We start from the raw sequence: 15067 nt of genomic DNA, 5'->3' as shown, positions 1-15067 counted from the left end.
TTTATCCAACTTTCTTTTCATTTTTGTTTTTTTTTTGTTGTTGTTGTTGTTTTGAGGTACACGGGCCTCTCACTGCTGTGGCCTCTCCCGTTGCGGAGCACAGGGTCGGGACGCGCGGGCTCAGCGGCCATGGCTCACGGGCCCAGCTGCTCCGCGGCATGTGGGATCTTCCCGGACTGGGACACAAACCCGCGTGCCCTGCATCGGCAGGCGTACTCTCAACCACTGCGCCACCAGGGAAGCCCCCTAAAGAGGTGTGGGATTTTTTTTTGTTGTTTTTTTGCGGTACGCGGGCCTCTCACTGTTGTGGCCTCCCCCGTTTGCAGAGCACAGGGTCCGGACGCGCAGGCTCAGCGGCCATGGCTCACGGGCCCAGCCGCTCCGCGGCATGTGGGATCTTCCCGGACCGGGGCACGAACCCGTGTCCCCTGCATAGGCAGGCGGACTCTCAACCACTGCGCTACCAGGGAAGCCCTCAACTTTCTTTTCATTTGAGTCTCACTCCCCAGCCACCCACCACATCACTTCCTTATCTACCACAAAGCCACCTTCCCCTGGGCTCTGAGGGTCCCAGCCTTAGCCTTGGACCCTTTCACCTCTTTAAGGTGCTCAGCACCCACTCCACAGGTACATCTTCCCTTATGTAAGTTGCCCATATTTCATAAAAATTCAGTGTCGGCATTGGTGTCAAAGAAAAGGCAAGATATAAGGCCTAAGAGATGGATGTATTCGTGAAAGTTTGACTTCACTGAAGACCAAATTTCTCCACAGAAATGAAACTAAGTTTACCACCTGATTCATTCAACACAGTAATTTTATTTCAAAATATAAATATTTTACATTTACAAAGATGTTACATCAGTCGGTTGTCAAAGCAAGTTAAAGCTAAGAAACAGAGTTTGTGAGAATAAAGATGTATTGTTGTATTTGAATAATCTTTTTTTTACCTTCAAACCATCTCTACTTTGCCTGAGAATGCAAAGATGATACATTTTCCAGAAGTTACATAAGCAATTAAAACTATATATCCAATCTTGGTTTCAAAATCAAATGGTATTTGAAATACACTCCAATCACCTAGACAAGTGGCACTGCAAAGCACAAAGAAGGGTTTTCTTTGGGATAACTACAATTGGAGTTACACTTTCTGGGTCACTGCCATAAAAAATAGTATTTGACAAGAAGCCAAAATGATGTTTAAGATCTGCTTCCATACCTTTCATAGTAAAATATGAAGCTAGAAGAAAAAGTAAGAAACCAGGTGTGGAGTAAAGAATTCTGGACTTGGAGTCAGAAGCTCTGCAACTGAATTCTGGCTCCATCATTTTGTGGTATAAACTTAAGGGGAAAATCACAAAAACCTTTCTGAGCCTCCAGTGCCTCATCTGATAATACTTACACCTGCCTGTCTCACAGGGTTGTTATGAAAGCATTCTGAAAACTATAAACTGCGACACAAAAAAGCATTATTAAAATGTAATATCAATATATCACCACTGTATTTGCACACTAATTGATCTTTGAAAAACTTTCAAAACCAAAACACAAATACTGATTCTACACACCATAGGTAGAAAAGAATCTCTATACTTGATGTATAGCTCTGAATGGCAAATACGTTTTCTTTCTGGCATCTCACTAAACTTTGAGATATATTACGGTTTACATGGTGGATGTACCATTCAGAATTCCATTAGGGATGTCTTCTAAAAGACCTGTAAACTTTTGAGAGCCATGTTTCCCAAAGGACACGGAGTCCTCTGAGCCGCTCTGAGAAAAGGAGGATGGGGCGCAGTTTAAGGTCAAATAAGTCTCGTAAACACAGTCTTTGTCCCCTTATAAATTCACAATATATAAGAGCACATTAAAAACTCTTCGAAGTCCTACAGAAAGGAAACAAACTCAGCATTCCTCAATTTTAACTGAGCTTGGAGTCCCCACCCCCCCCCACCCCACATACACTTTTGTTCTCTTGTAACATCTAATAACATCCCTTGCAACTACTGCTATAAGGAACACATTTTTCCAAAAGCTACTCAACTACAAGAGGAAGGGAAGAGAAGTAGAACAATGGGCTGAGAGAAAAAAACTTACTCTGCTCTGAATTGTTACTGACTGGTCAGAAAAGACACTTTAACCTGTGGATTTGTTTCCTTCTCTAGAAAATGACAGGATCACCTAATTGGATAAGGCTCATCTGGCATAGAATTCCTATGACTCCAGGATGCAGGCAGAACATCTTGATTTGTAATTCTCTTGATTATTTTTGAACTACCAAAAAAATTAACTGTTCAGTGGTTTCACATAGCATTCATATTTTTTGCAGATCCTCAATAAGTTAATGAAATGAATATATTTTAATGGCAAAATGGGTAAAGACAAGAAATACATAAAAAACAAAGAAATACTTGTTCTTGGCGGGAACGAGCATTTGGAAGTATGTTGCCAGAGGCTATAGTTCTACTGTGAAATGCCTAGTCTAATACTTCTGTAAGGATCTTGGAAGACCCTTAGAGGAGACTGTAGGGGTTTTCCTATAAACCTTGAGGTTGAAAGCTCTGGATAACTCACCTAAAATTACTTTGCTCTAATCTAACCCCTCATAGCCTGAATTTCTGAGCATTTCTTGCTCAGTAGTGACACATCCTGAAGCTCTAAATACAACCAAAGTGGGAACTAGGGGTACTAGCAAGTCCTGATGGGTCACAATAGATTCTTGTTAAGACCAAGATTGGCCAGAGGACCTCATGTGCAAGCCCTTTAATGGAATAAACGGCTATTTCCAAAGCTACTTAGTTTGTTTAAATAACACTTCTTGGGTATCAAGAGTCAATTTGCACCAGTCTCAGAAGTCAAGGGAAAACTCTGCCAGCTAACCACCTCTAATGGAAATGCGTGTTAAGGATCCTTGCAAACTTAAGAATAAATAAAATTGGTATCTAAGGCAGTCTGGCAGAGATCACTTCCAGAAACAGAGAGTGTGATAGGAATTTTGGAACTGAAGCTGGACTTACATGACATGGAGTTTATCTGAAAATCCCGCGCGTCGTTCTCAGAAAAGAGAGGAACATACTGTGTGGGGAGATCTTATCCCCTCCATTCAGTTTACAATTCAGTAGTGAATGTGACCTTCAAACTCATCTTTAATAAAGCTATAAAATGCAGGACATTGTGATAGGATTTCTGTACTATGTTTTTGCTGAAGCTACTTCTACTTCATCAATGCATTATCTGTTCCTAAGGAAGCTTCTTTCTGGGTCAAATCCTGAGAATCACCTTTGAGACTCGAGCTTGAAACTCCTACTTTTTCATATCATTTGATCTCAATGCCTTATGAAGATCTGTGAAACCTCCTCACTGTATCTGAGGGGGCATGTTCTCTCTGTTTCTGAGGGTTCCAGGAACACCTCCCCCAGCTGCAGGGACTTCAAGTCCTTAGGCTGTTGCTGGAGTACTGGGGCAGTTCAAGTTTCCTGACAGGACTGGGGAGTGCTCTGGGGCACCTCTGCTCCTGATACTTCAGGGTGATACTACATCATTGCTAATTTTGGCAGCTCTAAACTATTCTCTTAGGGCTCAGAGTCCCCCTCTAAGGACCTGGTATTCACACTACCAGCAAGAGCCATATATTACCTCAAATTTATATTTTTGCAATATCACTTTACAGAGCTAAAAGCACTTTGGAAGAACATAATTTGTATATGCACACTAACTTACTGTGCATAGTGTTTGCCTCTCATAAATACGTGCTAATCACAGCTGTAAACTTATCAGTATACCGTTAACAAAAACAAACCTGATTTCTTTCTTAATACTTTTAAAGCAAAATTTTTAATTTTAGCAATACACATGATCTGGCTAAGATTTAAGGTGAGAGAAGGCCTTCTTACGAATTATCCCCTACAGCACCCTGTACAGTGCCTGGCATAGAACCTAGAGTCTGGCAAACTCTCAACCAATGTTCTACTGAATGAATGAATGAACAAGTGATTAAAGAAAAGAATGAGTTACTTAGTGCCACTTAGTGCCAAATGTAACACTTGGTGGAATACCAGATTGTAATTGTTGAAGGATTCACAGGAAATATATGAGATCTGTACAGTCTACTCTACAGACAGAGACCTCAAGGTAGCCTCTTTCCTAGATGGAGTTTTTCTGAAGTAATATCAGAATAAATTTAAAGTAATTATCATTAACTATGCTTCTTAATGAGAAGATGTTTTAGAAAAATATGATTTCTACTTTTAAATGTTTTCCAAAAATGAAATCTTTGTTACTTAAGAACTCTTTCTCCTCCATACTCCTTTGGGGGCAGAGAAAGAGCCTGAAGATTGTTTTACACAGTGGAAAGGGCACAAAGCTAAGAGCTGGGTTCTAGTCCCAGCCCTGTCATTAACCCTAGGACAAGTCTATGCGATAGAACAGGACACCTATTCTACCTCAGAGCACTGGAAAAATTGTGTAAGATATTAAAAGAAACACTACAATATAGCAGAGTTGGCAGAGTGTGGAGTCAGAAAGATCTGAGGTCAAATTTTACTAAACTTCACGACTTTTGAGTTGGTCACTTTTGAACCTTACCTTCCCCATCTGTGTGAAACTGTTGCAAAATAATGTGAAGCTATATGAAAGCTGATGTGAAGTGCTTGTGAAATAATATGTGCAAAAAGACTTTGTCAAATGTAGAGCACTATGCTGGTTATTGTGATATCTGAGATATTTTAAAAGTCATAATTTAATTCAACAAGCATTCATCTAGAGTCTATGTGCGGGCTTCCCTGGTGGCGCAGTGGTTGAGAGTCCGCCTGCTGATGCAGGGGACATGGGTTCGTGCCCCGGTCCGGGAAGATCCCACATGCCGCGGAGCGGCTGGGCCCGTGAGCCATGGCCGCTGGGCCTGCGAGTCCGGAGCCTGTGCTCCGCAACGGGAGAGGCCACAGCAGTGAGAGGCCCGCGTACCGCCAAAAAAATAAAACAAAAAAAAAGAGTCTATGTGCAAGGCACTGTGCTAAGTGATGGGAAAATACTACACAGATATAAAATTTTACTGCTAATAAAACTAATTGGTCAAATTCCAAATAGTGAAACAGGGATACTTTTAATGATCGGAGCACTGCTGCCCGAGATTTTTTTCTTAAAACATTTGGAAAGAAAAACATTACAACATGAATTCTATCATACTGTTACCATTAATAGCAGCTTAATAAGTATTTAATTTCAATGTGGTCAGCCAAGTTTAAAAAATTTGGCAATAGAGCAGTAGCGGATGGAGGGAGAAGGGGAGGAAGAGCTTCGGTCTTTCTGTGATCTCCTGTGGTTGTAACATACAACTAACTGAACTTCAAATAAGCCACCTGCCCTTACACTGAAGATTTGCTCGTCCTTACAGAGAGGACCATACACTGTGGAAGAAGGGAGAAGACTCATTTTTCCCGCTCAAGCAACTACATTCTCAAAAGTGAAAGCCCTCTTCATGGAAAAGTGACTGTCACAGAAAAGTTTAAAGACAGATTTCTTAAAACAGGAGAAAACTACACTGTATACAGCAGGTAGTTTAGGACTCTTTAAAAAACTTTATAAATACATATTGTAATATACATAACCAAAGTGGGAAAATTTCAAGCCATGGTACCAGTTTATAAACTGAAACTTTTCAAGCCATCTTAGCAACAGTTTAGTGAGTAAACCACATTTCTGAGCTCCAAAGCTGTGCTTTAAAATGCAAAGCACAGCAAGTCCTCTCTTGTCCGGGCATTCTGTATGGAAGGCTAGGAGGCTTCTGCTTCTTTTCCTGGGCTCTGTTTGCCAGGCACCGCTGAAAGGATAGGCAGCCACAGCTGAGCTAAACTCACAGTCAAGGTTGAATTTCCTAGAGAAATCACTGTGGTTTAGAAACCAAGTCAGTCTACTGAAGGCTTCAGATCTTCAGAAATGTCACGGAAAGTCCTTTAAGAAGAAACACAGAATGATTAGTTTTGCTTTCGGAAAAAGGGAAATAATAAAACCACAGAGAAGGAGGGGAGGAAGGGAGGAAGGGAGGGAGGGAGGGAGGAAAGAAAAATAGCATCTAACCAGTAATTCACTGCCACAGAATATCTTATTTTTATAATTTGAGAGCCTTGATGAGGTTATGTAGTCACTGTTTTTTTCCTGATATTTTCACTGAGTATCGTTTCAAAGTCTGATAGCTGTCTCTCAATCTTTAGTAACAAGAACTCCAGTTTTTTGGAGGGTCCATCCAAAAGACTATTTCCCCAGACTCTCTTGAAACTAATGACCATGTGACTAAGATCTGGCCAATTCGAAGTGTTGAGTGACTTCTGGGCAGTGTACTTAAAAGAGAAGGGTAATCTTCAATCCTTCCCCCTTCTTGCTGACTGGAAAGTAGACACAATGATGGTAAAGAGAAAATCACTAAGAGACCAAAGATTAAACGTTAGCAGGATAACTTTTATTGCAAAATAGGAAAACTGACCCAGCAATGTCCAAGCTCTGAGGATTGTGGTTCAGGGCAGGAGAAATGGGGTAGGTCTTTTCAACAGATGACCTTGTACTTGTACCGTCTCTAACCTACATCAAGCAAGCCAAGTAAATGTAGCTAATTGGCAGGCAATATCTGGGTTGGATGGAGGTGGTCTGCTGCATCTTTGTGGTGCCTACCTTAGGACTATAATAGCTAGTTGGCCTTTGCTACATAATTTTTATGCCCAAGCTAGGATGATATCACCCAGCCAGCTCTGCATCTGTGTTGGCAGCCACATGGCCAGGTCAGAGTTTATCAATGAACATGAGCTCAAGCACCCATCTTAGATGAAAAGACCTCACACCAAGGCTGGCGTTAAGGTGGGGCAAAGCTTGGCATGGATGTTTGTGGAACAGACACACTAGTCCTGATCTGCCTGCCTCTGCACTTCTTACACCCAAGAGAGAAATAAACTTCTGGCTCATTTAAGTCACTGTTATTTTAAGTTCTACTGATGGTGGATTTTTTTGAGTTTGTTTTTTGGTTATAATACAGGCAAATCTATCTTAACCAATACAGATATGAAGCACAAGTTTATTACCATCCTTTTAGATAGAGGGTGCCTTGCTGTTTTACAACAATATCACCAATTAGGAGGGTTCAACAGGCAGGGCAGAGGTAAATTAAAGACTAACCCTTTAGCACAATGTAGGAAGTACTTTAATGTCAAGAGGGGCACAGGTAAAATGTTACAGAAAAAAGATTACATTCAAGGATGCTCAGTTATCTCAAGGCTCCTTCACTGCATGAGGCCCTACATCTGAAGGAACAGCTCTGAGGAAGGGGTAAGCTTCCTGGCTATGGTTCCTGTGGCTCTGAAAGGGTTTATATGTGACATGACTGAACCCCATGTTGAATATATGCTGATAGGTCAAAGAATTGGAATGAATTTCTTTCCTTAAATATTTTTATTTATACCTGGAGAAAAATTCCCCCAAACTAAGGTTTATACAGACACAAATGTTTTATATATATATATTAATATCCATCTATCTCTACATCCATCAAATCAGGGTTTCTCAACAGCAGCACTGTGGACCATTTTGTGCGTTGTAAGATATTTAGCAGCATCCCTGCCTCCACCTACTACAGCTGTGATGATGAACATGTCTCTAGACATTGCCAAACGCCCCCTGAGGGGAGCAAAATCACACCCTCCTCCCAGAACCATTGCTCTAGATAGCTATCTACCCATTTATTTATATATCTATTTTTCACAGTCTCACCTAAATTTTTGTTGTTACGTTTGTGTATAGGCAAAGCTGGCTACAAGTTGCCTCAGACTCCATGAATTTCAAGTAGCACTTAATTCTGGGAAGCCCTGGAAAACCTTTAAAACCAATAACCAAAAACTTGCCAATATTTCAAAGCATTTTCCAACACCCAAAACGGTTTGTAAACTCATTCTTTGATATCTTTTCAACTTTCTAAGATACCTGCAAATTTGAATCTCTAACTCTTCAATTCCCTAAATTATGAATGAAAATTTCTGCCTCAGGGCAAAGATGCATGAAATAACATTAACACTGTGGTTCGCCTGGCGACTGCTTTCTGTTGACAAGTAAGCTTAGCTGTGACCTTGAAATTCATACCTGCTATTCAATTCTGCCTCCAGGCCAAGAAAGTCTCCAGAAGGACTCAGAAGAAAGAAAACAAAGTGAAGCAAGCTAAGAATACAGTTGCTAAGTGTTTTCTATCTCAACAGAAATAGAATGGAGGCGGGGGTGGGGGGGGTGGGGGGTGGTGGTAACGTGTGTGTAAAACCCTATAGAAGTAACACTGATCTTAACTGAACCTCAATTATCTCCTGGAAAACAAACTCCATAAGCTAGAGATAGAGAAATAATTTCTTTCTGGCCTCATCAAAAGGCACAGTACTAACTAATCTGCAGGGCTCATAAATCTGTAACTCTCTAGATTAGGAAGAAACAAAGGAATAAATATTGCATTGACAGTATTTCCTTCTTGCTTTCTTTGATTTTTTTTTTTTTTTTTGGCCTCGACGCGCAACTTTTAGGATCTTAATTCGCCAACCAAGGATTGAACCCAGGCCCTCGGCAGTGAAAGTGTCGAGTCCTAACCACTGGACTGCCAGGGAATTTCCTTAACAGTATTTCTAAAAATGGCAAATATTCTACCTAAACCATCTAAATACAGTATTCTTTCCCATACCATAAGGATTATTACGCCCCTTTGAACCATAGTGGTAGAATTTCTCAAGAACAAGTAATGCACAATGGGGCCACATGAGACTGGGGGGGACAGAGGACTGCTGTTAACATTTTATAGTTCCTTTAAGAGCAATGGAGATTGTGCAGTGTGATTTCTCATTTACAATCTCTGCTCCTTGGAAATATTTTGGGATGTGCCTCCCCTAAAGTTTCAATGAGATTTTAAAAAATCCATTTATGTGAATGTTTAAATCTTTTGATTTAACAACTCAAGAGTTGTTGACTCCCAGCCTCCCAGAGAAGCAGAGTAAATTGTGGATGTTTAACTTACTTTCGTTGGCTCAGGATAGCAAGTGTGTATTTCCTAGACCCTCACCCGCACATCTTGTGACAGAGCACATGTCATCACTATTATGTACATTCCTTCCCTTCCAAAAATTTGGAATAAATTTCTAAGGCTGGGGTTTACCATGGCCCCTCCTCTTTTTATCGGCCTCACAGTTATACTGCAAAAATCTTTTAATCTGATCTGCTCTTGGTTTCACTAATCTATTAATTCATCAAATTTTCATTGAGCACTTTCTATTTGCCAAACACCGTGCCAGGAATGGTAACACAGCTGTAAACGAGTTAGACATAGTTCCTACCTTCAGAAAGCTTACCAATTAGTGGAAAGACAAACACACATTTATATAATAGGTATTAAGTTAGGATAAGTGGAAGATGCTATGGGAACACATAGCAGGGACACCTTATCTAGTCTAGAGAGTTCTAGTAATGCTTCTCCAAAGAAGAGTACTTTAAGTAAAGGTTATGATACTGGACTTGGCTAGAAAGGGGGTAGTATTCTTTACAGAGGGGAAAACATGTGCAAAGATCTCACTGACTCCAGGAAACTAAACAAGTTCAATATGGCTAGAAAAGAAAACGTAAGGCAGGCAACAGAGAGAGATGAGTCTGCTGAGGTAGACAGAAGGCACGAAAGGTCTGATGGGCCAATTTAAAGTTTCAACTTCACCTTGAAGGCCATGGGAAGCCACCATGGGAATTTTAAGCAGCAGAGGCATTTAACAGTTATGCTCCAGAAAAACCAGAGAACAAGATGGGAGGGAAGCAAGACTAGAGGCAGGGACCGGTGAAGAGGATGTTGAAGAAATCCTGGCATTGGGTCAACACCATTGGGAAGACAGAGGAACGAACAGATTCAGGAAAGTTTTTAAGTGACAGTGTCAAAGGAGAAGCAACCACCAACGGAGGGGGAGTAGAGTACAGCTCCCTTCCCATCTCCAGTTCTCTTTTTTCCCTCATTTTCCTAAACTGGAATGATGGGGAATACACTCCAACTGAAATCCTTAAGGTTAATGTAAAGATCTGGAGGAGTGGTGACTGTTTTTTGGAGAACATCTTCATATCTTATTTTGCAAAGACAAAAATAACTCCTTGCTCTATAAACAGTAGGATGTGTTACACCGTAGCTTAACTGTCAAATACTGATCTTTCTTGACTTTCTTGACCATCATATTACATCCCAATAAACCCACTGTAAGTTGAAAATATCCAAAGTCAAAAAGCATTTAATACACTTAACCTAAGAAACATCATAGCTTAGCCAAGCCTACCTTAAACATGCTCAGAACACTTACATTAGCCTACAGTTGGGCAAAATCATCTAACACAAAGCCAGTTTTATAATAAAGTGTTGACTATCTCACGTAATTTACTGAATGCTGCACTGAAAGTGAAGAACAGAACGGCTGTCTGGGTACTGCATGATTGTAGGCCTATCAGTTGTTTCTTTACCTGATCGTGTGGCTGATTAGGAGCTGCGCGCTGCCGCTGCCCAGCATCACGAGAGAGAGTATCGTACCGCATATCACTAGCCCAGGAAAAAACCAACATTCAAAGTTTAAGTACAGTTTCTACTGAATGTGTATCACTTTCACACCATCACAAAGTTGAAAAAGTCGTAAGTTAAACCTTCTTAAGTTGGGGACCCTTTGTAATTTCTTTTATGAAAAAATACTGAACTTTGATTGAACTTTGGGTATTAAATCATGAAAGATAATCACAGTCAGGTTAAGATAATGCTTCTAAAATCAGCAATGAGTTACTAATTACTCTATCCTAGAAAAAGATAAAGCTGAGTTCCTAAAGGGCCACATTCCAGCTGTCACCTCCGGTCATAACAAGGTATGACAGAGGGCAAAGGAAAACTTGAATACAGGTAAGAGCGTTCCCACAGGAGTTCCTGCGACATGCCCTTACTTTCTCCTTACAGGTTTTTCTGAGCTTTAACATTCAGAGATTGCTGCTCAGTTTTTGGTAGGAGTGAAATAAGTATGTCAAATCAAGTCTGATTATCCTGTCCAAAAATCAAGAAAGTACTTGAAAATGTGTGACTGCAGGGTGTTTTGATCCTTCCCCACACCTCCCAAACAGCCCCAGTGTTAATAGAGAACAGGGGAAGCAATAGGTTCTGATTATTGAATCAAGGCCAAAATAGTTGGGAGCCCAAAGTTGTGCTGTGTCTGCGACATTCACCCTTGTGAAATAGTGCAACCACCACGATCAACAGTGAGAAGCAGAGAAAAGGGGTCCACCCTCCTTCATCTTTCCTTAGGTGGACAGTCATTCATCCATCTGAAGATACATGGCAGTACACAGAAATAGCTGTGCAAATGGGTCTTCTCAGCCACCAGCGCCTCCATCTGCAATCAGAAGGTATATCTGCCTAATGGAATGAACAATCCACCCTCCATTCTCACACTGAGAGTTCCTAAGACAAGCCAAACCCTTCCACAGCTCATGCCTCTGTAGAGACTATTCCCTCACAGCCCATTCATTTCTTCAACTAGGAAGAGCACTTTCCAAGGTTGACAGGTGCGGTGGATACACCAGTAACTAACATGGACATGACCCCGCAGTAACAGCAACCACAGTCAAGCGGGAAGAGACAAAGAATCAAGTGTATAAGTGAAAGTCGTAGGAGAAAGGAAAGGTACAAGGTGCTATCTGTAAGAGCATTAAACTAGCAGAAGGACGTAACCTAATCTTGGGGGTAGGGAAAGCTGCTCCCATGAACTGACACTTGAGTTGCGATCTGAAGAATGATTAGGAGTTAACTAGGCAAGGAAAGATGCGGGAGGGGGAGAGTGTCCAGACAGAGAAAGCAGCGTGCTTGAAGTCCTAGAGTTTGAATGGAGCTGGTGTCACTGAGGCCCTGACACAAAGCCAATGTGGCTGCAGCTCGGACAGGGAAAAGTGTTTCAGAATTCGTGAAGCAGGCACAGGTAGATCATGTAGGGCCTTGGAAGGATTTTGATCTTCCTTGTAAGAACAATGGGAGGCCAGTTTTGGTAAGCACAACCAGATCTGCCTCCATTCTGAAAAGAAAACATCCGCTGCAGTATGGAAAAGGGACTGGAGGACAGTAAGAGTGGACACTGAGAGACCGGCTGGGAGACTGAGATGCCTGCAGCAGTCCAGGTGAGAAACCTAACAGCTGGGCTCAGGGCAGGTGGAACTGGGGAAAAAGGGGAAAGGACAGTACCCAAAAAAGGGGAAAGATTTGAGATAAAACTGATAGGACTTGGTATAGATGGTTACTGAGGAGATGGAAAGTCATAAGGATGACCTCACACTGGCACATATAATTAAAGGGTAACATCTACTGAGGAAGGAAACAGAGGAGAATGTTTTATCTTGTGGGGGGTGGAGGGGGGAGATGATTAAAGAAAAGAAAGATCTTTAGTTGTAACACACCAGCTCACCTGCTTATTACTATGTGACTAGAGGCAAGTTAACCTCTCTAAGCCCTGATTTCTTCATTTATAGAATATGGAAAACAATCTTTCCTAACCTCACATGAAAACATTGGACAGATTAAGTAAAATAAGACAACGCAGGTAAAGTTTTATCACAGAACTTGGCATGCTGAGTCCCAATAAATGTCAGTGGTGGTTGTTTGTTACTATTTAAGAGGTCATTTAGACTTTCCACTAGAAAGTGCTGTGTTGAACACATAGTTCCTTCAGGCCTTCTCAAAACCCCAAAAGTGTTTTTTTAAAGGCATAAACCTACCTGAAAAAAGAGGAGAAAAAAAAGAACATAAGAGGTTAAGAGCAACAAATTTTTAGAAGATGGAAAGGAGATGAACAACTGCTATGACCCAGCATAACCTAAAAAGCTGAATCCTAAGCCAGGAGTTATTCAGCAAAATTGCCCATAAGGCTCAGGAATTGGGGATATCAAGTAACTTTGGAAGTGGGGTTGAAGGTGGGACTAAACACAGAAGGGCTGCTTTAAAGAGTGTTTAAAAAGCAGTAAGACCAAGCTGTCAAACTCTGGGCAGGAGATTAAAAGATCTTTCTCTGAGGAATTTAGCAGCCCCAAAGGGAAACCAAAAAGCACTGACATCAAGGGTTGCACAAGACAATGGTCCTGGCAGATTATATTATGGTAATATAATAACCAACCCACAGGTAATAATACCATAATGTACACATAGCAACCAACCCACAGATCCTGAGTAGTTCACTCTTAACATAAGCCAGTAGTCAAAAATATCCGATACCTGCTATTGTGATTATGTTGTTAATACGGTGAAGGTAAAGGATATTACAGATGTAATCAAGGTCCCTAAGCAATTGACTTTAATCAAAATGGCAATATGGGGTGCTGCCCTGGCGGCGCAGTGGTTAAGAATCTGCCTGCCAATGCAGGGGACATGGGTTCGAGCCCTGGTCTGGGAAAATCCCACATGCCGCGGAGCAACTGGGCCCGTGAGCCACAACTACTGAGCCTGCGCGTCTGGAGCCTGTGCTCTGCAACGGGAGAGGCTGCGACAGTGAGAGGCCCGCGCACCGCGATGAAGAGGGGCCCCCGCTCGCCGCAACTGGAGAAAGCCCTCGCAAAGAAACGAAGACCCAACACAGCCAAAAATAAATAAATAAATAAATTTATTTAAAAAAAAAAAAAATGGCAATATGTTCAGTGGGCTAGGTCTAATCAGGTGAGCCCTTTACAAAAGGGTCTTAGCAGTCAGAGACAGAAGTCAGAAAAATACTCTCCTGCTGGCCTTGAAGAAGCAAGCATCACGTTAATGAAATGCCTATGGAAAGGGGCAGCCTCTAGAAGCTACAAGCCTCAGTTCTACAACTGCAAGCAAAGGAATTCTGCCAACAACAGGCAAGCTTGGAAGAGGGCTCCCCCATCTGCAGATGAAATCCCAGCCCAAGCTTACACCTTGACCACAGCCTTGGCAGATCCTAAGTAGAAGACCCAGCTGAATTATGCCTGTACTCCTGACTCATGGACTTTAATATAAATGTATGTTGTTTTAAGCCACTAAGTTAGTGGAAATTTGTTATGTATCATAGAAAAGTAACACAGACCTATATGCCAAAAAAGATAAATTTTATTTATACAAATAATACCTCAATAAACCAGACACCCCAAAAATATGATAGCAGAAATGGAGACCTCTAAGAAGGTGTTAGAAGATAAAGTTGGAGAAATCACCCAGAAAATGGGAGCCAAAAAGACAGAACCAGAAGAACATCAGAGAAAAGGTTAAAAAATGATATGAACAGTGTATGCGGGTCAGCACCAAAATAAAAGGGAGAGAAGGAAATCAGTAATAAAATAACCGAAGAAAAATTTCAGAAGCACAGAACATAAATTTCCAGTTTTAAAGGTCACAAAGGCACTTGATACAAGTGCCAATTGGAACAACAACAACAAAGTAGATTAAAAACAACAAAAAAGATCCTATAGTTTTCAAACAGTTAAATTACAAAGAATCAGGAACCAGAAAGGCTTCAGAATTTTAACAACCGTGAAAGCTAGAAAACAATTAAGAAATAAAGTTCTAAAGGGAAAAAATTTTAAACGTAGAATTCTCTACCCAGGCAAACTATTGAGTAAGTATGACTTTAGAAGCCTTTTCAGACATGTATCGTCCCCCAAATTTACCTCCCATGCATTCTTTCCCAAAAATCTACAGGAGGATGTGCTCCAACAAAAAGCAGGAATAAATCAAGAAAGAAAACAATATTGGGAAATCATATGGGAAATAAGGATTCCAACAGAGGGGAGAGCTGAGGGAATCCCCAGGGTGACAGCTGTACAACTCTGCTGGAGCAGATCAGAACAATCCAGGAGCGAGTTCTTCAGGAAGATGACACTTATAGCAAACCAGACGCAACTCAGTATGCTGAGTGAGAGGAGAGGTAAATACCTGGTGCAAAGCCTGGCATTGGACTAATTATAAGTTCACAGAAAACAAAGCAAATAAAAAACGGTATCTTTATAACACAAAGGAAAGCAAAATGTTGTATAGGTAAGGAACTATAGACAATATACAAGAAGGCTT

At 41.2% G+C, this 15067-nt stretch overlaps 1 protein-coding gene across 2 annotated transcripts in view; it reads right to left on the bottom strand.

Annotated features, from left to right (window-relative positions):
• Nucleotides 1-802: 802 nt before the first annotated feature.
• Nucleotides 803-15067, bottom strand: part of TMEM245 (transmembrane protein 245) — a 103541-nt gene continuing 89276 nt past the window's right edge. Inside the window, exon 17 of one of the 2 annotated variants that reach the window (XM_060014363.1) lies at nt 803-5946. In XM_060014363.1, coding sequence (XP_059870346.1) covers nt 5901-5946 — 46 coding nt within the window. In that variant the 3' untranslated portion in view covers nt 803-5900. The remainder of the gene's footprint in view (nt 5947-15067) is intronic. The other variant, XR_009519814.1, reaches the window with a different exon arrangement.

The sequence above is a fragment of the Delphinus delphis genome, chromosome 6 (genome assembly GCF_949987515.2).
Source record: "Delphinus delphis chromosome 6, mDelDel1.2, whole genome shotgun sequence".
In the NCBI taxonomy this organism is placed as follows: Eukaryota; Metazoa; Chordata; class Mammalia; order Artiodactyla; family Delphinidae; genus Delphinus; species Delphinus delphis.
Note: the sequence above shows the minus strand (reverse complement) of the source record. Positions and strands in the feature narration are given on the sequence as shown.